Source organism: Pelophylax lessonae, assembly GCF_965119305.1.
Source record: "Pelophylax lessonae genome assembly, chromosome: 3".
Lineage (NCBI taxonomy): Eukaryota > Metazoa > Chordata > Amphibia > Anura > Ranidae > Pelophylax > Pelophylax lessonae.
The window spans coordinates 47,482,439-47,508,305 of NC_138770.1; the positions used below are offsets into that span (position 1 = coordinate 47,482,439).

The following is a 25,867-nucleotide window of genomic DNA, read 5'->3' on the forward strand; positions in this document are numbered from 1 at the left end:
TAAGGACGCATGTTCTGTTCTCACTACACGTATGCCCCAGGCGTGTGTGCAGCTCAACATACAGCTAAACCTTCAATCCTATAATAACCAGTCTTTTGGTGGTCACATGAAACAGGATATAAGTCAGATAGAATGGATATGCAAATAGGATTGAGAATAGGTGAAACTGGAAATAAACAGATAAAAGCATACAATCAGTATATTTTTTTGTTTAATTTCTGTTTATTGAAAATTTTTTCAAAAAGACAAAGAAAAACCGAACATAGACCATACAATCCAACATAAAATATGGTAAGTAGCTATGGAACAATATCAATGAGTGCATGAACATCTCAGTGTGTGCCAAGCACACCCAGTCATAAAAAGTCTGAAAAAACATAATGATAACACAACATCTTGACCCATAAAACAGATGTCGGAGAGAACTTATAGGAAAGCGAAAGGATAGCGAAAAGCAGAAAAGAAAGAGAAAGAAGAGCGGAGAGCAGCTGGGAGAGAAAGGGGATAAGAGGGGGGGGGGGGAGGAGGGGTGGCAAATTAGGCCACGGGCAATTTATGTACCAAACAATAAAAACTTTAATCAGATAGGATTACATTAGAAGGTGATAAACCAAGGGGGGTGTCCTCAGTGAGTAGGGCCACATAGGATGGAGTGTTTTTAAAAGAAGACCAAGGTTGCCAGGTAGAGTGAAAACGGTCTAGTTTGTCACGGGCTATGAAAGTAAGTTCCTCTATTTGGTATGTCATATCAACTTTCCGTAGCCAGTGACATATCGTGGGAATGGTCGGTGAGCCCCAGAAGGTGGGGATCAAGGCTTTAGCCGCATTAAGCATATGAGGGATCATTGATCTTTTGTACTTAGAGAGCGGCATGTTAGTTCCATGCAGCAAAACAACCCAGGGATCTGATGGGATAGTAACTTCCGTGATGACTTGAATAAGCCGGAGGACCTCCAAACAGAATGGCCGAATTACCGAACAGTGCCACCAGATGTGTGCATGCGATGCAGTATCTCCGCATCCCCTCCAGCATAACGGGGAGATGGCCGGAGAAATAATGTGCATTTTCCTCGGGGTATAGTACCAACGGGACAATAGCTTGTAGTTGGATTCCGCCACCTTGGTGGAGAGAGAGGAAATGTGAGCCAATGCAAGAACTTTGTCCTTCCGAGCATCGGAAATTTGAGATCCAATATCCAGTTCCCACTTGTGTAGAAAGTCCGGGTAGGGTTGGCCTTGTAATGAGATAAGTGCCTTGTAAAACTGTGAGGTGGGGTGGAGGGGGGGGTCCCGAGGGCATAATATCGCCTCAATAGGATTCAATTCCTTGGAGTCACGCAACGGACGTGGAAGAGTAGCTATGAACCAGGACAACTGTCTGTGTCTCCAATGATCCATGACCGTTGCGGGGCTGGAGCCCAAAATGTGGCTAAGTGGTTTCACAGTATTAGAGTGGGTTACGTGGGATAACAAGAGGGGAGTCTTAGGAGACCATTTTTTAAATCCAGCATCTAGTTTACCAGGCATGAAGTGGTTGTGGTTCAACAGAGGCATTAAGGGAGAGTTGTAGTTCAAGGAAAACTTTGTATGAATGGAATCCCAGACGGACAAGGTAGATAGGGTCAGGGGGGAAGTGTTTGGTGAGAGGGCCCTGGCGGACCTCGGAATCCATGGTACTGCAGACAAGTCTCTGTCACATAGGTCGTATTCCAGCTGTACCCATAATTTAGAACTAAAAAAGTACTTCCAATCAGCCACACGGGTTAGTGCGACCGCCCGGAAGTAATCCCTGATACTATGGAGTGCAAGTCCCCCAGAACGCTTTGGACGAAAAAGCGTCGTCCTGGCAATCCTGGGGCGCCTGCCCTGCCAGATAAACCTGGAAATCAAAGACTGCAAAATAGTAAAAAGCCCAATAGGTACAACCAGCGGTAACATTTGAAAAAAAAAATAGAATACGAGGTAAAATGTTCATCTTAATTATGTTGGTCTTGTCCAACCAAGAGTGATGTAAGGAGGACCATTTCCGAAGATCTGATTTGAGCATGTTCAATAGGGGTATGTAGTTATGACGGAACAAGTTATCCAAGCGGGGGGTTAGAAAAATGCCTAGGTATTTCAATTTATCTGGACACCATTGAAATGGAAAATGTGGGGTCAGAGCGGAGGCTTCAGTATGGGGGAGATTAATATTTAATATTTCAGATTTAGACATGTTAATCTTGAAGTTTGAGATGTGGCGGAAGTCTGCGAAGGCTCGTAAGAGTACAGGCAAAGAGATACGAGGTTGTTGGATGAAAAAAAGTATGTCATCCGCATAAGCTGCGTATTTATGCATCTGACAGTTCACAGTGACACCATGTATGTCGTTGGAATGTCTAATAGTGGATAAAAAGGGCTCGAGTGAGATGGCAAACAAGAGGGGCGACAAAGGACACCCCTGTCGCTTGCCATTGTGAAGGGGGAAGGGGGTACTAAGGAGGCCGTTAACCCGTACCTGAGCCGTCGGTTGGGCATATAAAGCCGCAATTCGTTGTATAGCCTTAGAGCCAAGGCCAAAAAAACGGAGGGTAGGCAACAAATAGTCCCAGTCCACCCTGTCAAACGCTTTTTCAGCGTCAGTAGAAAGAAACAGGGTGGGCTGGGACTCAGTGCGGACAAAGTGTATCAGAGAGAGAGCACGAAGAGAGTTATCCCTCGCCTCCCGACCGGGGATAAAACCAGTCTGGTCAGCGGAGACCCAGGAGGGGATCAGGGGCAGGAGTCTGTTAGCCAGAACCTTAGAGTATAATTTAAGATCTACATTCAGGAGGGATATAGGGCGGTAACTGCCACATTCCGTGGGGTCCTTTCCCGGTTTAGGCAGGACCGAAATGTGTGCAGCTAGTGATTCGGGGCGGATCTAGAAATGGAGTTGGCATACGAGGTTAAGTGAGGGAGTAGGACATCTGCAAACTTTTTGTAATAAGCAACCGTGAAACCATCAGGGCCAGGCGCCTTACCGACTTGGGTGTATTTTAGTGCCAATTGGAACTCTTCAACAGAAAAGTCGTTTTCCAATTTCCGCAGGGTGCGTTTGGAAAGGGTTTGTAGATTAGCCCTTTTAAGGTAAGCCCAAATACGTTTGCGTTTTTCGGTTAAAGGAAGATGACAAAGATCGCCTTCTACATGATAAAGCTTGCTATAAAAATCCCTAAAGGCTTTGGCAATATCAGGCGAGGAATGGACCATAAGGCCAGAGGGAAGCTTCACCTTCTGTACAAAGGCTGCTGACTTCTGGGCTCTAAGAGACCTGGCAAGCATTCTACCGGGCTTATCACCCCACTCGTAACGTTTATGAGCTAAAAAGTGAAATTTGCGCTTGGTAGCTTTGTCAAGTAAGGATCGTAGGGATTCCCGAGCCTCCGTTAAGGCCTGTAAGTGGGAGACATGCAATGATAGTTTGTGTGACTTTTCCAGATCCGCCACCAGAGCAAGCTGCTCAGCAATCAATTGGCCCTGTTCCCGCTTTCTCCTCGCCCCCAGCTCCATCAACCTTCCCCTTATAGTAGCCTTATGGGCTTCCCACACCAAGGAGGGAGATGCGCTCTCAGTAGCATTTTCAAGAAAATATTGGTTAAGAGCAGAAGATAGGAGAGCTGCATCTGCGGGGTTCGTGAGAAGTGAGTCATTCAGCTTCCAATTAGTGGAGCAGGGTGGGAGAGAAGGAAGGAGCAGGGTGGTCATTACAGGAGCATGATCCGAAATGGAGGCACAGCCAATGGAGGTGGATCGCAAAAGAGGTAAGTGAAAGTGGCTCAGAAAAATGTTGTCAATCCTGGAATAACAACCATGTGTTTTGGAAAAGTGGGAAAAGTCAGCATCTTTAGGATGCAGAATTCGCCAGACATCGACTAGTTGAAGGGAATGTAACAATTTTTTAATCCGTGCGATCTGTTTAAACGGGACATTTGAGCAGCCCTGCGAGGTGTCAAGAACAGGGTCCAAGACCATGTTGATGTCACCAGCAACAACCAGGAGACCTTCGGCAAACTTCGCCAGCTCAGAAAGTGTTGTGTGTAGGAAAGTGGACTGAGCCTGATTCGGTGCATAAATGTTAGCTAGAGTACAGCGGGTGTTTCCTATTGAGCCCTTTAAAAAAAGATAACGACCATTATGATCGGTAAGCATAGTATCAAGTTGGAAAGGGGTATCCCTGCGAAACCCAATAGCGACACCTTTAGTCTTGTTAGAGGGTGAAAGTGCATAGTACCAGGTCGGGTACTGCGGGGAGAATAATTTGACTTGAGTAGAATGGGTGAGATACGTTTCTTGAAGGAACGCAATAGAACAAGATTCACGTTGCAGCTCCCGTAACACTTGATGGCGCTTATACAGTGGGTACGGAAAGTATTCAGACCCCCTTAAATTTTTCACTCTTTGTTATATTGCAGCCATTTGCTAAAATCATTTAAGTTCATTCTTCTTCCTCATGAATGTACACATAGCACCCCATACTGACCGAAAAACACAGAATTGTTGACATTGTTGCAGATTTATTAAAAAAGAAAAACTGAAATATCACATGGTCCTAAGTATTCAGACCCTTTGCTCAGTATTTAGTAGAAGCCCCCTTTTGATCTAATACAGCCAGGAGTCTTTTTGGGAAAGATGCAACAAGTCTATCACACCTGGATTTGGGGATCCTCTGCCATTCCTCCTTGCAGATCCTCTCCAGTTCTGTCAGGTTGGATGGTAAACGTTGGTGGACAGCCATTTTTAGGTCTCTCCAGAGATGCTCAATTGGGTTTAAGTCAGGGCTCTGGCTGGGCCGTTCAAGAACAGTCACGGAGTTGTTGTGAAGCCACTCCTTCGTTATTTTAGCTGTGTGCTTAGGGTCATTGTCTTGTTGGAAGGTAAACCTTCGGCCCAGTCTGAGGTCCAGAGCACTCTGGAGAAGGTTTTTGTCCAGGATATCCCTGTACTTGGCCGCATTCATCTTTCCCTCGATTGCAACCAGTCGTCCTGTCCCTGCAGCTGAAAAACACCCCCACAGCATGATGCTGCCACCACCATGCTTCACTGTTGGGACTGTATTGGACAGGTGATGAGCAGTGCCTGGTTTTCTCCACGCATACCGCTTATAATTAAGGCCAAAAAGTTCTATTTTGGTCTCATCAGACCAGAGAATCTTATTTCTCACCATCTTGGAGTCCTTCAGGTGTTTTTTAGCAAACTCCATGCGGGCTTTCATGTGTCTTACACTGAGGAGAGGCTTCTGTCGGGCCACTCTGCCATAAAGCCCCGACTGGTGGAGGGCTGCAGTGATGGTTGACTTTCTACAACTTTCTCCCATCTCCTGACTGCATCTCTGGAGCTCAGCCACAGTGATTTTTGGGTTCTTCTTTACCTCTCTCACCAAGGCTCTTCTCCCCCGATAGCTCAGTTTGGCCGGACGGCCAGCTCTAGGAAGGGTTCTGGTCGTCCCAAACGTCTTCCATTTGAGGATTATGGAGGCCACTGTGCTCTTAGGAACCTTAAATGCAGCAGAAATCTTTTTGTAACCTTGGCCAGATCTGTGCCTTGCCACAATTCTGTCTCTGAGCTCTTCAGGCAGTTCCTTTGACCTCATGATTCTCATTTGCTCTGACATGCATTGTGATCTGGAAGGTTTTAAATAGACAGGTGTGTGGCTTTCCTAATCAAGTCCAATCAGTTTAATCAAACACAGCTGGACTCAAATGAAGGTGTAGAACCATCTCAAGGATGATCAGAAGAAATGGAAAGCACCTGAGTAAAATATATGAGTGTCACAGCAAAGGGTCTGAATACTTAGGACCATGTGATATTTCAGTTTTTCTTTTTTACTAAATCTGCAACAATGTCAACAATCCTGTGTTTTTCTGTCAGTATAGGGTGCTATGTGTACATTCATGAGGAAGAAGAATTAACTTAAATGATTTTAGCAAATGGCTGCAATATAACAAAGAGTGAAAAATTTAAGGGGGTCTGAATACTTTCCGTACCCACTGTATGCCATGTTTAAGCCTCTAACATTATAGGACAAGACTTTTATGGTCGCCATTAGGTATCCACAAACACCCCTCCCACAAACACTAAGAACCCGGGCCTAAAGGAAGGGGGGTAAAAAGAGGAGGGGGGGAGGAGAAAACAGAAGAAAAGAAGAGAAGAAGAAACAACAAGAAAAGAGGAGAAGACATAGAATCAATACAGAGACAATGTCCAATGGGACACCATGCATTGGCACGCAGTAAACTGCAGTGGTCCCTGGGGGGATGGGCAATCCCAGAGATAGGGCGCTGAGCAGGAGAATAAGTCCCGCGCGACAGAGCCCCAGATCCGGGAACCCCCACCCCCAAAAGGAGAGAGGGGAGCGTATCGACCGGATGCAACATCATCCTGTGGAGACGCTCAAAAGGGAGCCGGCGGCGGCACCCCAATAAGCCAAAATGTAAATGACAATGTGTAGAACAAAACATCAAATCATCAAATAACCATAGAATAACCTCCCCCTGGCAGAGGAGACAGTAATAAACCCAACATGCGTATGTAAAACCGTAAACAGGCATGATAAAAACAACAAACTAATGCACCTGTAAGGAGAGAACGTAAGTAGGCATAAGAAAGAGAAACATATCAGCAGATATAGAGAAAGGAATTCCTCATATAGGGGTCATCCCCGATTTGCGAGCAGAAGATGGCGCAGAGGTGCGCATTTTCTTGGAAGGCGTTTTACTCCAGGAGGCACCTGGTTTGAAAGTGAAAATGGGGATGCAATCATGCCACCCTGGAAGATCCAAGGGTGGGAGGCCAACATCCTGGAGGAAGGCTGGTAGATCTTCCGGGAAGCGAAGGGTAGCAGAATGACCATTCTTGGTAGCGATTAGACAAGCTGGGAAACCCCAGCGATAAGTAAAGCCATTGGCCCTAAGTTGTTCCAGGAGCGGTTTTAGTGCTCGGCGTCGTTTCAAGGTCTCCTTGGAAAGGTCAGGAAAGATGTTAAGGGATGCCCCGTGAAAGTCAACAACTTGAGTGCCGCGTAGTTTAGTCATGATAGCATTTTTGTCTTCAAAATAGTGCAGGCGACAGATAACATCCCGAGGCAGGTCAGAGGACAGGTTATGAGGTCTAAGCGCTCTATGTGTGCGATCGAAACGTAAAGGATCAGTGGGAGCCCTCCCCAGGATGGAATTAAATATGCCCGTACCGATGCTTCAAGGTCGTCATCCCTGGTAGCTTCGGGGAGACCACGGATACGCACATTATTCCGCCGGTTGCGGTCTTCCAGATCCTCCATTTTATATAAAGCGGCTCGGTGTGCCACCGTTGCGTGACTTTGTCCTGTAGCTCTCTAATGGAGTCCTCTTGCGAGTCCTGCCTCCGTTCTGTGTCCTCTACCCTGCCAAGTATGTGGGACATATCAGCGCGGACAGCGGTGATCTCTTTCTTAAGTGACCATTATAGATTGCGAAACATGCCCCCGATTTCCTGTTTCAAACCGTGTAAAAGAGAAGACAGATCAGAAGCTGCCGGAGAGTGCATCTCTTCAAGCGGGTCAGAAAGATATGAGGAGGAAGGAGAGTGCTCCCGCGGTGATGCAGAGCGGATGGATGACACTGCACCCGATACAGAGGCCTCAGCCCTACTGCCTCGCATGTGAGTGCTTGAGCCGCCTGTAGACAAAAATCGCTTGATAGTACCGGAGCTGGGTAGTTTTGATGAGGATCCCTTCCCGGATTTTTTGCCGGACATTGAGCGTAAGTTGGGTGTTTTAGAAGGCATTGCCAGGGGGTTAGATCATTAAGGTGCCGCCAGAGCTCACTTTAATTATGGTCGGTCATCACTGGTCAAAAAAGTCCCATCCCCACTTGAATATGTAGAAGGAAAGGATTGCTCAAATGATGAGATAGGCAAGGAGAGGCAGGAGCAGCTGCTGCAACAAGCAGGAGAGATTGTGAGGGACAAAGTCTGTGTGCAGCAGCTGGATGTATGAGATAGGCAGTGTGAGGGGCTGAGTGATTACCCTGCGCCTGGTGTGAGGGTAACATCCGCAGGAGAGGTCGCTGCTGCCAGTGCGACTAGGCCACTACTTCGGGCGCCCTTCTGTTGCCCAGGAAAAGAAGCTAGATGATGGATGGCGGGTCCTGTGGGCTTGGGCAGGTAGCGGATGCCCATGAGAGGGAGGCAGAGAGTCAATTTGAGCCTGTGCAGCCGCCACGGCGCCAGACGGCGGATCGTGGCGACCGCTAAGAAAGTCCGCGGCTTCTGCAGGGGTTTAGGCCCCGATCTCGGAGCTCCGGATCCCGGCAGCCCAGAGCAAAAATAGGTAGTCCGGCTTGTACAGGGGATCGCGGAGGAGCAGCTGCAGCCCAAGAGGTACAGTGGTGGGGGATCTGAGCGGTGGATGGTGACAGATTAGCTGTGTAGACCTGCAGCTGACTGGTATTGTGGCCTAGTCAAGATGACGGCCGGCCGCGGCAGGCCTGGGCTGGTAGTGCCGGTAAGGGCCCTATAGCTCCGTGTTGGCGGTGGTGGGGTGCTGTGGAAGTCTCGGGGGGTCGATTCAGGATGACCGAGGGTCGGATGGCTTACCCTCTCGCCGCTGGCGGCCTACGCGAGCCCGGGGATGTAGAGGCAGTGGTTAGGCCGCGGGTCCCGCCGCTCGCCGATCCGGCCTGTTGGGTGGAAAATAAAGGCAGCGCCAGGTGCCCCGAGGGGTGCACAATCACTTGGGGATGGATGCAGGAGTTGGTCCGGCTCTGTAAGCTCCGATGGCTGCGGATTGCTCTCCGGTGTTCTGGAGCTCAGGCGGTAAGCGTCCAGCGCGGCTGACTTCCGGGGGGGGTGCATACAATCAGTATATAAACATAAACAAGATATGCACTGAGTATATAGCTAACAGTTCATAGGCATACCAGCGATGCTTCCTAGAAGGGTTCAGGAATCTCCCACAGGAACATGAGATGCTGCCTGGCTTGTGTCCATGAGATGTCTAAAATGGAGATTTTTCAGAGAGAGGTGGAGCTAATACCCGGTGATAGAGAGCAAGAAATACCATAAAGTACTGTCCATCAATAGTCTTTGTCACAGTGGCATCTTGTGGACAATATCGGTATTGTAAGTTTCAATAACATTAATTCTTTTCTTAGGCTGAAGGCATGACAACGCAACTCGGGTAGAAAACTACAGGAGACCAATCTCTCTCCTTAACGTGGATGTCAAATTATATGCGAAGACTACAGGAGGCCAATCTCTCTCCTTAACGTGGATGTCAAATTATATGCAAAGATTCTTGCGAATAGACTGCTCCCCCTTGTCCCCTCTCTGATAAACCTGGACCAGGTGGGCTTTGTTCCGGGCAGAGAGGCTCGGGACAATACCATCAAAGCCCTTAACATTCACCATAGACTCTCCTCAGGTGCTGCACAAAGCTTCTTCCTCTTCTTGGATGCCGAGAAGGCATTCGACAGGGTGGACTGGGACTACAGGGGCGAGGTGCTGCGGACGGCTGGCTTGCTTCCCCGCATGCTCGTGAGCATTCAGGCTCTCTACTCTAACCTCATCGCTCGGGTGAGGGTCAATGGTCACCTATCGGACGCCTTTAACATCGGGAATGGAACACGCCAGGTATGCCCCCTCTCCCCTCTTATTTACATCTTGACGCTTGAACCCTTTCTCAACAGAATTTGATCTAACTCAGACTCAAGAGGTGTTACAATATAGTCAACAGAATATAAGGTGGCAGTTTTCTTATTTCTATCACACCCACAAACATCCCTGCAAACTTGTTAAGTGACTTGGAACACTTCAAAAAACTGTTGAACCTAACTATGCGAAATCTCACGCTTTAAACATCTCCCTCCCTACTACACTGCAAAAGGCTAGTGAGGAGAACTTCTCCTTTACCTGGAAACCCAATGCTATAAAGTACTTGGGGGTCCAAATCCCCCTACACCTTAAGGACTTATTTGAGCTGAACTTCAAATCACTATTACTTAAGATTCAGGAGGATATCAAAAGATGGATGGGGCTTAACCTCTCCTGGTTTGACCGTATTGCTCTCCTTAAAATGAATGTGCTCCCTAGACTGCTATATGTATTGCAGACAGCACCGATTGCCCTCCCGAGTGCCTTTTTCTCAGAGTACAAGAGGGCCTGCACCAAATTCATCTGGAAGCAGTCACCGCCTGCATTAAATATGCACGCCTCCACCTCCAAAACTTGGGGGCGGGGTGGGCCTGCCTGACTTATATAAATATTACCTGGCCTGTCACTTAGCTAGCAGATCAAAAGTATGAGTGTCATTGGAAAATCACCTTTCTTATAGAGCATTGGGCCTTTTGCCCTGGCTCCTACCGAAGCATCACCCTAAGCAGTCCCAGGACCATCCTCTCATTGGGGCGACACTGTAGTGTTTTAAGATTGCTTGCAGAACGGCCTCCCTATCCTCCGTTCCTGGCCCTTTGACCTCTATTAGCGGCAATCCTGACTGGTCCAGGTATGTCGCATTCCTTCCTCTGGGAGGAATTACCCAGTGAAAAATATTGGCCCACCATTTCTCAATAAGTGGTAGGTTCCCATTACTTCCCCAACTTGCCACTAAATCCTTGACAAAGTCATTCCCATCTTGGACCTATAGGCAAATTCATAATTTTGTCACATCCCCACCTATAGTAAAAAAGAGGTTTGGGGTGCACCCGCGCTATGGATAGCAACACAAGCACTGAATCAACAGTTTTAAATGCAGAGTGTGGGGATCAGATGGTTATGCTGCCTCCAACTTACCACAAGGGTAAAGAAATGTGGGGGTTTATGGGAGGTGTTGGTATGGGGCGCTACCACCTTGCACAGCGAATTACTTCGTTGTATATGATCCAAAAAAATGAAAGTGCACAGTGCTTATTGGTGAAATATTAAATGTGCAATATAGTGCAGATTTAAAATTAAATTAAATTAAAATTATAAAATTATAAACGGTAGTAATCGTGTATCAATTGGATTGTACCGTGTATGTATCACTCATCGGATGTAAACAATCATATAGTGACCAGTGCAAAAAAAGTGCTAAGTGCAATATAGGTGATTAATAGATACTTTATTGTGGCCTCCTTTGAAAGAGGAAACTGACATCCGTGGTGAATATTACAGAACACTATGCAGTGTAAAGTGAGAGAGTAAAAACGCCTGTGGCGCGTGTTAGGAGTGAGAAGTGCTAATACCGTGGGTAAAGCACTTACCAAAAGTCCTCTCCCTTCTCACTCTAATATACTGTGTCTCCCTTCTCCTGATGCCTGTGAGAGCTGGTTGTTCCGTGCATACAGTTGCGCTTGCATCTAGGGAGTCAGTATACAAAAGACCAAGAGAGCTTCCATTGCGTAGTATAGTACATTATTGAGGGGAAAAAAAATAGCATCGACTCACTGTTAGGAAGTTCACCGTCAGCTTGTTTGGTGTGTCTCCAGTGTTCGGCCGCGCGGTACTTCCGCGTTCCACCGGCCGGAGCCACCTAACCGGAAGTGACGTTGACGCTGCTTTGCCGCTCTACGCGTTTCGTCACTGCGACGTCATCTGGGGCGGTCAAGATGCCCCAGATGACGTCGCAGTGACGAAACGCGACACCTATATTGCACTTAGCACTTTTTTTGCACTGGTCACTATATGATTGTTTACATCCGATGAGTGATACATACACGGTACAATCCAATTGATACACGATTACTACCGTTTATAATTTTATAATTTTAATTTAATTTAATTTTAAATCTGCACTATATTGCACATTTAATATTTCACCAATAAGCACTGTGCACTTTCATTTTTTTGGATCATATACAACGAAGTAATTCGCTGTGCAAGGTGGTAGCGCCCCATACCAACACCTCCCATAAACCCCCACATCCCCACCTATGGCTGAACTATGGGCGAGATTGCTGTTACCTTTTGAGGTACTATGCACCCGACAATCCCCTCAAAGCCACCTGATCTCTCAAATTTATGCCCTCCTTACGGGAGGCGCTCCCCAACCAACAGATAGAGCTAGACACGCCTGGGAGTAAGACCTGCAGATATCCCTTTCAGATGCTGACTGTGAGATGATCAATGAATTTGTTCACAAAGGCTTATTGAATACTTCGGTCCAGGGAAATTCTCTCCTACACAAATTCTATCCCAATAGCTCAAAGAACTGCTGGAGATGCAACCAGGAGGAGGGTTCTATGCTACATATTTGGTGGAGCTGCAGTATGCTCCAGCCATTCTGGAAAATGGTCCATGAGATAACTTCTCAAGTGACTTCATACCCCTTAGAATTCTCCCCTGCTCAATACCTGCTACATCACACTCATGTGCCCAAAAGGGACTATTTTAAATCTCTCGCGATGCACATGATAAATGCCGCAAAATTATGTATCCCCACTAATTGGAAATTGACGTGTATCCCGACTGCGGCAGAGTGGTTCGCCAGAATAAATAAAACAGAATAGATGGAAGAGCTCACACTCACCTCTCAAGATATAATTCATGGGTTCTTTGCTACTTGGATGTGTTGGTCTCACTTTAACTTCTTCCCATCCGCGCTACAGCCTATATACGGCTGTAGCGCGGACTCACATTTTCGGGAGGTCGTCTTTATACGGCCTCCCAGTAACAGGCTCCATGTGCGCTCCCGTGAGAGCGCATCGGGGAAAATCTGTGTCGGCCGTGTCCCTTGGACACAGCCGATCACAGATCGTGGTGAATGGCCAATCACAGCGGCCATTCACCACGTGATCGGACCGTCCAATGAGAGATGATCTCATATGTAAACATATGAGATCATCTCTCATCGCCAGCGCTCCTTCCTCACACAGAGCCTGCAGTGTGAGGAAGGAGGAGAGCCGTTAGCCGCCGGGGACACACAGGAATGTAATCAGGGCACCGATCACCAGTGCCCTGATTACTAGAGGTAAAAAAACATACACAAAGTGCCCACAGTGCCCGCCATCAGTGCCCCCCATCAATGCCCACAATCAGTGCCCATAGTGCTGCCAGTCAGTGCCCATCAGTGCCTGCTCATCTAGGCACTGATGAGCACTGACTGGCAGCACTATGGGCACTGAGTGTGGGCACTGATGGTGCTGCCCATCAGTGCTCATCAGTGCCGCCCATCAGTGCTCATCAGTGCCACCCGTCAGTGTCCATCAGTGCCATCCGCCAGTGCCCATCAGTGCCCATCAGTGCCGCCCGTCAGTGCCGCCTCTCAGTGCCCAGCAGTGCCACCTCTCAGTGCCCAGCAGTGCCACCTCTCAGTGCCCAGCAGTGCCGCCTATCAGTGCTCATCAGTGCCGCCTATCAGTGCTCATCAGTGCCGCCTATCAGTGCTCATCAGTGCGGCATATTAGTACCTCCTCATCAGTGCCCATAAGTGCCACCTCATCAGTGCCCATAAGTGCCACCTCATCAGTGCCCATCAGTGCCCATCAGTGCCGCCTCATCAGCGCACATCAGTGAAGGAGAAAATTTTATTTTCAAAATTTACTTGCAGAAAATAAGAAAAACTTTTTTTTTTTTCAAAATTTTCTGTATTTTTTCTTTATTTTTTGTAAAAAATAAAAAACCCAGAGATGATTAAATACCACCAAAAGAAAGCTCTATTTGTGTGAAAAAAATTATAAAAATTTCATATGGGTACAGTGTAGCATGACTGCGCAATTGTCATTCAAAGTGTGAGAGCACTGAAAGCTAAAAATTGGCCTGGATGGGAAGGGGGTTTAAGTGCACAGTAGGCAAGTGATTAAGACAACTTTGAAATACTCAGAGGTTGGGGGTTGAGCGCTGTACCCACAGGCCAATTAGAACTGGCTGTGTGTCTCAAGGTGGCCGTCCTTAGGTTGGGTGGGGGGGTGGGATGGGGTAAGAACTGAACAGGTCTGTGGAACCCAGAAGATGTTATCGGTGCTGGGCAGAGGCTAGCAGAGCTCTGCCTTGTTGTCAGCACTTCAACTTTGGGAACAGCAATCTCCAGAGTTTCTGCTGCCGATTCTAAGGCATGCTGCCGGACGTGTTCTAGCAGTTTCCTGTATGCCCTTTCCAGATGCTGTTCTTTCCTTAGCAAGTGTTCTAGATCAGGTTTAAGCTCTGAGAAGCCTGCGAGACTGAGCATAGCCTCTCAGTATTCTCGCAGGTCCTCAAGGGTAGGTTCCCCTTCATCACCAAACACAAACGCATCTGTAAGGCTCTCCCACAGCAATCCAGGGTCACCAAAGTCATATCCCTCCGGGGAGCATTCTGATGTCTCTCCTAAAGATTTCTGCTCTGTGTGCCATTGCAGAGCCTGATACTGATTATCCAGCTCTATCTCCTGCTGGACCAGCCTGTCCAACTCGGATACCCATTTCTCCTGGGGCCTCTCTCCCAGGAATGCCATCCGTAACTCCCGTTGGTCACTAGCCTGTTGCCCTGGGGTTAGAAAGCACTTGCCCTGGTAAATACCAGCAAGCTGGAGGGCTCCAATCCAGAGCTCCACCCGAAATATGCTGCCTGAGCTCCAGGTATTGATCCGCAGATACCGTCCTGGAGTATACTGAAAGACCGATCCGCAGCACCCCCCTCAAACTCTGATGCCATAGCTCTGTTGTTATTCAAACACAGGCACAAAGACATATACACTTTGGGACAACCCCCCCTCCCCCTTAGCAGCCAATCCACATACATATATACATCCCATAATAGTTTGATCTTAAGGCACACAGAAACAATAGAACAATGGAATACAGGTACTTAACAATAACAAACCCCACCTCACTATCTAGCAAGGGTCTATGAGAGACTCCAACAACACCAAGCAATTTGAAAAGTCAAATTGTCTATCTCTATATATCTCTTGAGGGACATTGTCCAGAAATGTTATTGTCCCAAGCGAAAGAGGCCCTTCACTCTTTCAGCACAAACCGCACATATAGAACCCAGGATAACCGTGGTAACAGGAAATGCTGAGTCCGGTGTGGTTGTACAGCGAGTCTGATTAGTGCAGACCCGACTGGGGTTCTTGGTCATTCTGTGCCCCTAATAGACACATGGATGTATGTGTCTACTCCTCAGCTTATCCCCCTCAATCTCCTCATATATCACAAATTTACTGAGCAACATATCAGTATGAATGTCACACCACTTCTTCAAACTGGATCTGTCTAAAACTAAGCTTGTAATATTTAGTCCACCCCAATCCCTCCGTCGTGACTTTACCATTGAGATCAATAGCACAACTACCGGTCCTTCCACGCATGTCAGGGTGCGAGGTGTAATTCTATATTTTGACCTCTTTGGGACCCCCTATTTAATCACTGGCTTAATTTTGCTGCCTTAACCTCAGTAGCATTTCCTTAAATCACCCCTTTCTAACTAACGATACCACAAAACAACTTATTCACTCTCTGGCTATCTATGTCCTTGGCTACTGCAACTTCATTCTCACTGGCCTACTTTTGTGCAGGCTACCCCTCCCCCCCGCCTCTTTAGTCATGAATGCTGCAGCTAGACTTGTTCACCTTTCGAATAAATCCATGGCCGCTGCCCCTATTTGCCAATCCCTACTCTGGCTTTCACTAGCTCGATGTATAAAATTTGAAATACTAACAACAACTTATAGAGCCATCAACACATCTGTCCCCAGCTAAATCACCAACCTCATCTCAACATATTGTCCAAATCATCTACTCTGCTACTCCCAAAACCTCTTACTGTCTACCTTCCTCTTTACCTCCTCCCATGCTTGCTGCCAGGACTTATCCAGAACCTCTTCCATCCTCTGAAACTCCTTACCCTAGTTACTGTATTTCCTAACCTGTCCACCTTTAGGCGATCCCTGAAAATGTACCTATTCAGGGAAGCCTACACTGCCTCCTCCTAAAAACTAATCTTTAGCCCCCTCCATCAGATCATCCCCCATAGCTTTAACCTTTTGTACCACCCCCCAATCTTGAGATTGTAAGCCCAATGAGAAGTAAGGATGATCGAACTTTTGAAAAGTTCGGTTCGGCCAGAACATCCGAACTTCCCGAAAGTTCGGCTCGGATTTCAGAACCCCATTGAAATCAATGGGACCCGAACTTCGGTAATCAAAAAACACAATTTTTAAGCCCTAAAACCCAATAAACGCCCCTAAAAAGTGCCCAGGGTTCTGGGTCATGCCCCATTAACTATTAATCACACAAAAAAAAGTTCTTAAAAATTTTCATTTTTGATAAAAAAAAGCCAATTATTGAAAAAATTAAAAAAAAAAAAAGAGAGATTTTTTGATTTTTACTTTGGATTTAGTATCTGGGGGGTCTAAAAGGTGTGCATGTGAAGTTTCAACTCTGTAGCATGTCCAGGACCATGAAAAAAAAAGATAATTTTTCAGTAGAACAAGGATGTGGGTCGGGACCCTCCTTTAACTTTAACACCTATATGATCTTTTTTCTGGTTCTGGACATGCTAAAGAGCTGAAACTTCACAGGTACACCTTTTAGACCCCCCAGACACAAAATCACACAAAAAAAAGTTCTTAAAAATTGTCATTTTTGATAAAAAAGCCAATTATTGAAAAAAAAAAAAGAGATTTTTTGATTTTTACTTTGGATTTCGTATCTGGGGGGTCTAAAAGGTGAAGAACCAGAAAAAAAAAGATTGTTTGTATTAGAACACTTTCTTTCAGGACAGGTAGTTAGCTTCTCTCCCGGTTTAATAGAAGGCATTTTTTGGGGTTCTTTGCAGTCAGGAAAAACATCTGAACTTGTGTATAGTGGTACTGTGCACAAGTTCTAATGTTTTGCCTGCCTCCAAAAACCCCCAAAAAATGGCAGCAAAAACACACCTGGGCATTTTTTTTTTTTGACGCTAGCGTTTTTTTTGGCATTTTTTTGGGTTCTTTTGAGGCAGGCAAACACATCTGAACTTGTGTATAGTGGTACTGTGCACAAGTTCAGATGTTTTGCCTGCCTCCAAAACCCCCCAAAAAATGCCAGCAAAAACACACCTGGGCATTTTTTTTTTGACGCTAGCGTTTTTTTTGGCATTTTTTGGGGTTCTTTTGAGGCAGGCAAAACATCTGAACTTGCGTATAGTGGTATATACATGAAAGTGGGGGGTGTCATGGCGCTCTTCTAATATCCCAAGGTGATACAAGGAATGTGGGTGGATGGGAGGGGGGGGGTTATGGGGCTGCGTGGGGGGTAACAAAGTTTGGTACTGTAGGGAAGCTATAGTCCGCGGCAGCCGGCTGAAGCGTGGAGAAGCCCTGAGAGATGCAAGAAAGGAGAGAGCGGCGCCAGCTTAGTATAGTACAAGTTTATTTAACACTGTTAAAATTGGTGACTCACTGTCCGAGGTTGGGTGAGACCGGTACACAAAGACTGTTAGGGTCATCCATCTTCCTCTTCCAGGATAGTGGTCATAGGAGAAGGTGGTGAGGTTCCAGAGGTATAGCCGAGCCGCTGTGGGGCTGCTAGTTGTCACTGACCGCTGCGGAGCATGCACAACAGGGCTCCGGCTGCCGACTTCTGATCCCTGATGACATCACTTCCTGGCAGGAGAAAAATAGGGGTTGCACGCGTTCAGAGCATCCGTGTTCCTTTGTCAGGCGATCTGACGAAGGAGCACGGATGCTCTGAACGCGTGCAACCCCTATTTTTCTCCTGCCAGGAAGTGATGTCATCAGGGATCAGAAGTCGGCAGCCGGAGCCCTGTTGTGCATGCTCCGCAGCGGTCAGTGACAACTAGCAGCCCCACAGCGGCTCGGCTATACCTCTGGAACCTCACCACCTTCTCCTATGACCACTATCCTGGAAGAGGAAGATGGATGACCCTAACAGTCTTTGTGTACCGGTCTCACCCAACCTCGGACAGTGAGTCACCAATTTTAACAGTGTTAAATAAACTTGTACTATACTAAGCTGGCGCCGCTCTCTCCTTTCTTATAGTGGTATATATACACACATACATATATTTATATACACACCTAGACATATATAGGTGTGATAGTAGCAGAAATATATTCCTGTAAATGATTTCATTAGCTCAAGCATATATTTTTGCTACTATCACACCTATACATGGCTAGGGGTGTATATACAGACATATATGTATATATATACCCCTTATACACATGTTCAGATGTCATGTCTGACATCAATCATGTCCTCAAAAAAGCACTGACAGTGGCAGCCCCAGCAGCATAAAAAATGCTTGGCTGGTGAGAAGCCATAATGGTGTCCCGAAGCTATTTAGAGAAATGATCATTTCTCTATTGCGGTCACCCTGACATGGAAGGGTTTGGTCACCCTGCCATGGCAGTCACTGTCAGTTCACCCTACACTACACTACAGTCACCCTGGTATGGAAGGGTTTGGTCAGTCGGTCACCCTGCCATGGCAGTCAGTTAACCCTACACTACATTACAGTCACCCTGGTATGGAAGGGTTTGGTCAGTCGGTCACCCTGCCATGGCAGTCAGTTCCCCCTACACTACATTACGGTCACCCTGGCACTTCATACTTTCCCTACAGAAACTAAATTTTTGAAGCTAACTTAAGTGTAAAGGAGCACTCTAACTACACTAGATATCCCTTTCCTCACACTAAAAATAGCTAAATGACACTTTTAAAGTAAAATTAACAGAACTGCTTCCACTCTCTTCCATGTCCAGTATAACAATGCTAGGAATTTGGCGGGGGCGATCTTATATACTGGGGGGCGTATTCACTAATGATTGGTCTAGGGACCCCCTAGTCACTCCAATCACATTCCTAGCACTCTCCTGCCCCCTCAATTGGCTTTTGCTAATGGTTCTGGTCCAATCACGGGCTTTTAAAGCCCATTTCCTGAAGCATTGCATTTTGGGCGGTTCTGGTTGCCGAATTCCGAACTTTTTGGGCAAAAAGTTCTAAATTCGGCCGAACCTCGAACACCCAATGGTCGACCCGAACCGTTCGATCATCCCTAATGAGAAGGGCCCTCCTAATCGTTAGGTATTGAATGTTGAGTAACTGTACTGTCTCACTTTATATTGTAAAGTGCTGCACAAACAGTGTCGCTATATCAATTTAGAAAAATAACAATATTATTTTGCAGATCCCACAGTCTCAGTGTTCAGAAAACTGTTTGCCAGGAACCAGGAAAGTCCCAAGATCCGGGAGACACACCTGCTGTTATGACTGCGTCCAGTGCTCCGAGGGGGAGATATCCAATGTTAGCGGTATTAGGACATTTATACTGTATATATTTATCCAAACCATTGTTCTATAAATATACATTTATAACGAATAGTTGTTTAGTTGAACTGGTTGAAATAGTAAACTTCAAACCACCTTTACCAATCACTATGTCTTTAGCACATTGGGCTGAAAATATTCAATTTCACACTAATGTCAGCATATAAAGCATTCAGATTGTTTCAGCATGATAATTATTAAATATACAATACTGTGTAAAATTTTTAGGGAGGTGTGAAGAAGTTCTGTAAAGTAAGAATGCTTTAAAATATATATATTTGATTTATTTATTTTTATCAGTTTACAAAACGCAAAGTTAGCGAACAGAAGAAACATCTAAATCAAACCAATATTTGGTGTGACCACTCTTTTGGCTTCAAACCAGCATCAGTTCTTACACTTGCATACTTTGCACACTTGCACAAAATCAGGGATTTCGTAGGATTAGAGTCAGGTGTATGATTGACCAATTAGACCAAGCATTTGCTAATGATAATCAATTTTATATGAATGTAGGTTGAAACAGTCATTAACTGAAACAGAAATGGCTGTGTAGAAGGCTTAAAACTGGGTGACGAACAGCCAAACTCTGCTACTAAGGTGACATTGCAGAAGAAAGTTTCATGTCACAGATCATACACCATGGCAACACTGAGCACAGCAACAAGACACAAGGTAGTTATACTGAATTGGCAAGGTCTCTCCCAGGGAAATATTTCAAAGCAAGCTGAGGTTTCAAAATGTGCTGTTCAAGCTCTTTTTGGGAACACAAAGAAATGGGCAATGTTGAGGACCAAAGACAAATTGATTAGCCAAGGAAACTGAATGCAGCAGATGAAAGACACATCATGCTTACTTTTCTTCTACATCAGAGGATGTCCAGCAGTGCCATTAGCACAGAACTGGTGGAAACCAGTGGAACCCATGTACACCCATCTACTGTCCAGAGAGGTCTGGCCAGAATTGATCTTCATATATATAACAATTGCAGCCAAAAACGCATATCTCCAACGTGGAAACAAGGCGAAAAGTCTCAGCTATGCAAGAAAACAAAGGAACTGTGGTGCATAAAAATGGCAGCAGGTGCTCTGGACTGATGATTTAAAATGTGAAATATTTGGCTGCAGCAGGAGGCAGTTTGTTCATCGAAGGATTGGAGAGCAGTACATTAATGAGTGTCTGCAGGCAACAGTGATGCATGGTAGAGTTCCCTTGAAAGTTTGGGGATATATTTTCTACAAAAGGAGTACGATTTGGTCAGTATAAATGGTGTCCTCAATGTTGAGAAATACAGACAGATACTCCATCATGCCATACCATCAGGGAGGCATGTGATTAGCCCCAAATTTATTCTACAGCAGGACAAAGATCTTAAACATACAGCCAATGTCATTAAAAACTATCTTCAGTGTAAAGAAGAACACAGAGACCTGAAAGTAATGCTTTGGCCCCCACAGAGTCTTGATCTCAACATCATGGCAGTGTATGTTAGGTACAGGCACAAGCTCAAGCTCTATATAAACTCTTGCACAATCAGCAACCACTTTTCAAGTATGCTTTGTGTAAATGCTCCTGGCCACATATTTGCATACTAAAATGTAAACAAACCTGTGCCGAAAGGGCTCACCCTGTAGGCTCCAGACACAGTTACCGGCAGAAGTAGAAATTGGGAGCTTTCCAACCATGTGACGACTGTAACAGCCAAACATGGTGGTCACATGACCATAAACCCCAATTCGCCTCCCAGCATCAGAAAACCCTTAAAGGGCCAGGAGACACCGGCATTAGGGGGTTACAAATAACAATGTATACTCATATACTGTAACAAACAGGGGGCAAAACCAGGCAGACATAGACATTGTCAGAAGAGAAGGTAATGAGAGGAGCTGGATCTAAAATTGACCTTGACAATGATTCTGACTAGGCAGCTCTCTTTGAGGCCAAGGAGCCTCAAAGTCATCTCTGTTGAACAATGGAACAATGGAAATTCAGCAACTGCTCTAGTAATTGGTTAGCAGAGACAAATTACAAATTAAGAGAATAGATGTACTAGATTTTGAGCACAGATTGAGATATCTAAGCCACTAGATCTGGTGGTAAACAAACTGGAAGATTTTGTAAAATCCAAGATCAACAGATGTCTTACCATTAAGCATCTTCAAAAGTAGAGTATTAGACTGGACTTGAGTTAGACCAGCAGATAAATAAGGAGATGTCAGTTAGGACAAAAAGGCAGATGAGCTCCCCTAAAGTTGGGTAGGATTTCAGTTGGGTTCAGGTTCTCCATAATGCTATAGAAGAGCATCATTCTTTACATTTTGGAACACAGCTTCGGAGCAATAACAAACTTGAAAATAGGGAAGAAGAAGAGTTCTATAATTTCATACAGTTTAATGTAGTTCCTTGGTTCAACCTAGCTCAAGCTCCCAATACCAGAGATGGCAGTGGTGGGATTCAAAAATTTTACTAACCAGTTCCGACTTTCCCAGCAGAATGACCAGCATGCCCCCTTTCAATGCACAGTGACCAGCGTGCCCCCTTTCAATGCACAGTGACCAGCGTTCCCCCTTTCAATGTACAGTGACCAGTGTGCCCCCTTTTAATGCAGAATGACCAGCGTGCCCCCTTTCAATGCACAGTGACCAGCGTGCCCCCCTTTCAATGCAGAGAGACCAACGTGCCCCCTTTCAATGTACAGTGACCAGCGTGCCCCCTTTCAATGCACAGTGACCAGTGTGCCCCCTTTTAATGCAGAATGACCAGCGTGCCCCCTTTCAATGCACAGTGACCAGCGTGCCCCCCTTTCAATGCAGAGAGACCAGCGTGCCCCCTTTCAATGTACAGTGACCAGCATGCCCCACTGTCAATGCACAGTGACCAGCGTGCCCCCCTTTCAATGCAGAGAGACCAGCGTGCCCCCTTTCAATGCACAGTGACCAGCGCTGCGTGCCCCCCTTTCAAGGCAGAGTGACCAGCGTGCCCCCCTTTCAATGCACAGTGACCACCGTGCCCCCCTTTCAATGCAGAGAGACCAGCATGCCCCCTTTCAATGCACAGTGACCACAGCATTGCCCCCAATCATTGCAGAGTGCCACAGCATTGCCCCCAATCATTGCAGAGTGCCACAGCATTGCCCCCATTCATTGCAGAGTGCCCACAGCATTGTCCCCAATCATTGCAGAGTGCCCACAGCATTGCCCCCAATCATTGCAGAGTGCCACAGCATTGCCCCCAATCATTGCAGAGTGCCACAGCATTGCCCCCAATCATTGCAGAGTGCCACAGCATTGCCCCCAATGATCATTGCAGAGTGCCATAGCATCGCCCCAATCATTGCAGAGCGCCACAGCATTGCCCCTAATGACCATTGCAGAGTGCCACAGCATTGCCCCCAATGATCATTGCAGAGTGCCCACAGCATTGCCCCTAATCATTGCAGAGCGCCACAGCATTGCCCCCAATAATTGCAGAGCGCCACAGCATTGCCCCTAATCATTGCAGAGCGCCCACAGCATTGCCCCCAATGATCATTGCAGAGTGCCACAGCATTGCCCCCAATCATTGCAGAGTGCCACAGCATTGCCCCCAATGATCATTGCAGAGTGCCACAGCAATGCCCCCAATCATTGCAGAGCGCCACAGCATTGCCCCCAATCATTGCAGAGCACCACAGCATTGCCCCCAATAATTGCAGAGCGCCACAGCATTGCCCCTAATCATTGCAGAGCGCCCACAGCATTGCCCCCAATGATCATTGCAGAGTGCCACAGCATTGCCCCCAATCATTGCAGAGTGCCACAGCATTGCCTCCAATGATCATTGCAGAGTGCCACAGCAATGCCCCCAATCATTGCAGAGCGCCACAGCATTGCCCCCAATAATTGCAGAGCACCACAGCATTGCCCCCAATAATTGCAGAGCGCCACAGCATTGTCCCCAATAATTGCAGAGCACCACAACATTGCCCCCAATAATTGCAGAGCGCCACAGCATTGCCCCCAATGATCATTGCAGAGTGCCCACAGCATTGCCCGGAATCATTGCAGAGTGCCAGCGTTCCCCCCTCGAGACCCGTTTACTTACCTCACGGACGGTCATCGCTGCAGCTTCTCTTCAGTCCCGGCTCCCCGCGTCTCCTCAGTCCTCCCACCTCCTCGGGTCAATGGCACGGCGTTTGCCTTTTGGCCAATCAGGAAGCAGGAGGACCCGCTCCCTGATTGGCCAGGAGGAATATCTTTGTGACAATAGCGAATTTTCATTCGCTATTGTCACAGAATGGGCGGGCTCAGCCTCGGGGCACACTGCTCTGTTGCTCCCCGGCCGCCAGCTTAGAGGGATTAGCTGGTTCTGCGAACTTGCAGAAAGTTTGCAACCGGTTCCATAGAACCGGTGCGAACCGGCTGAATCCCACCACTGAGAGATGGGCCCATAGCAGGTTCAGTGCTGTAAGCCAAAAAAAAATGCAGATTCTTTGTTTGGTGTACAGTTTTCTAAGTGTTGCTTCAAACAAACTTTTACACTCTATCCTGAACAATCTAACAGTAACCCTAGCAGAGAAAGGAAAAGCCAATATAAAGTATTGACTATATTAATGCATTGTTCATGAACAATATTCAAACATAAGCATTAAAATAAAAACTGGTATCTCCTATATATCACAGAATATGAAAAAAACATAATTTCTGTGTCTTGTTTTTTTTCCAGACAGTGAAAACTGCCAGCCATGCAGATATGATGAATGGCACAATGAGAAGAAGGATAGTTGTGTCCCGAAACTGCTAGAGTTCCTGTCTTACTCTAATGACCTTATAGGAATGGTCTTTGCCCTCTCCTCCTCTCTTCTTTGTGCTTTGACTGGACTGATATTACTGTTTTTTATTTCACATCAAGATACGCCCATTGTAAGAGCCAACAACAGGAACCTGAGCTTCACCATCCTGGTCTCCATCATGATGAGCTTTCTTTGTGTATTTTTCTTCCTGGGATGTCCTAATGATATATCCTGCATGTTACGCCAAACCGCATTTGGAATCTTTTTCACGATTGCCATCTGTTGTGTCCTTGCCAAAACCATCATGGTTTATGTAGCTTTTAAGGCCACCAAACCTGGCAGTCTGTGGCAACTTTGGATTGGAACCAAACTTTCTAACTCCATAGTCATCTTAGATTCATTCATCCAAGTTATAATTTGTGTCATCTGGTTGTCTATCTCTCCTCCCTTCCAGGATCTGGACACCTCTTCTTATCAGGACAAGATCATCGTTCAATGTAATGAAGGATCAGTTATTGGGTTTTTATCTGTTCTTGGTTACATGGGGTTTCTGGCAGCTGTGAGTTTTTTTCTGGCTTTCATGGTGAGGACATTACCGGACAGTTTTAATGAGGCCAAGTACATCACCTTCAGTATGCTGGTGTTCTGCAGTGTGTGGATTGCCATGATCCCGGCCTATCTGAGCACCAGAGGGAAGTACATGGTGGCTGTGGAAATATTTGCCATACTGAGCTCCAGTGCTGGAGTCTTAGGCTGTATATTTCTTCCAAAATGTTACATTATCTTATGGAGACCAGAACTGAATTCCAAAAAGTCTTTACTGGGAAAAAAATGGTAAACAGCACCAATGGTACACCCCTCACATTTGTGTAAATATTTTATGATATCTTTTCATGTGACAACACTGAAGAAATGACACTTTGCTACAATGTAAAGTAGTGAGTGTACAGCTTGTATAACAGTGTAAATTTGCTGTCCCCTCAAAATAACTCAACACACAGCCATTAATGTCTAAACAGCTGGTAACTAAAATGAGTACACCCCTAAGGCAAAATCTCCAAATTGGGCCTAAAGTGTCAATATTTTGTGTGGCCACCATTATTTTCTAGCACTGCCTTAACCCTCTTGAGTTCACCAGAGCTTCACAGGTTGCCACTGGAGTCCTCTTCCCCTCCTCCATGGTGACTTTACAAAGCTGGTGGATGTTAGAGACCTTGAACTCATTCACCTTTCATTTGAGGATGCCCCACAGATGCTCAATAGGGTTTAGGTTCTTGAGACATGCTTGGTCAGTCAGCCATCTTTACCCTCAGATTCTTTAGCAAGGCAGTGGTCATCTTGGAGGTGTGTTTGGGGTCATTATCATGTTTGAATACTGCCCTGTGGCCCAGTCTCAGAAGGGAGGGGATCATGTTCTGCTTCAGTATGTCACAGTATATGTTGGCATTCATGGTTCCATCAATGAACTGCAGCTCCCCAGTGCCGACAGCACTCATGCAGCCCCAGACCATGACACTCCGTCACCATGCTTGACTGTAGGCAAGACACACTTGTCTTTGTACTCCTCACCTGGTTGCCGCTACACATGCTTGACACTATCTGAACCAAAGAAGTTTATCTTGGTCTCATCAGACCACAATCCATGTCCTTAGTCTGCTTGTCTTCAGCAAACTGTTTGTGGGCTTTTTTGTGCATCATCTTTAGAAGAGGCTTCCTTCTGGGACGACAGTCATGAAGACCAATTTGATGTAGTGGGTGGTGTATGGTCTGAGAACTGACAGGCTGACCCCCCACCCCTTTAACCTCTTCAGCAATGCTGGCAGCACTCGTACCTCTAATTCCCAAAGACAACCTCTGGCTATGACGCTAA

The 25,867-nt window shown here is 46.3% G+C and overlaps 1 protein-coding gene across 1 annotated transcript; it reads left to right on the forward strand.

Moving 5' to 3' along the window:
• Positions 1–7,474: 7,474 nt before the first annotated feature.
• LOC309550302 (vomeronasal type-2 receptor 26-like) lies at positions 7,475–24,835 on the forward strand (the record flags this gene model as incomplete). The annotated part of the gene is made up of 4 exons (XM_082250704.1): positions 7,475–7,656; positions 9,303–9,627; positions 19,087–19,210; positions 23,931–24,835. 4 exons carry the CDS (start codon positions 7,475–7,477, stop codon positions 24,833–24,835), a joined length of 1,536 nt encoding a protein of 511 aa, XP_082106830.1.
• Positions 24,836–25,867: the final 1,032 nt, after the last annotated feature.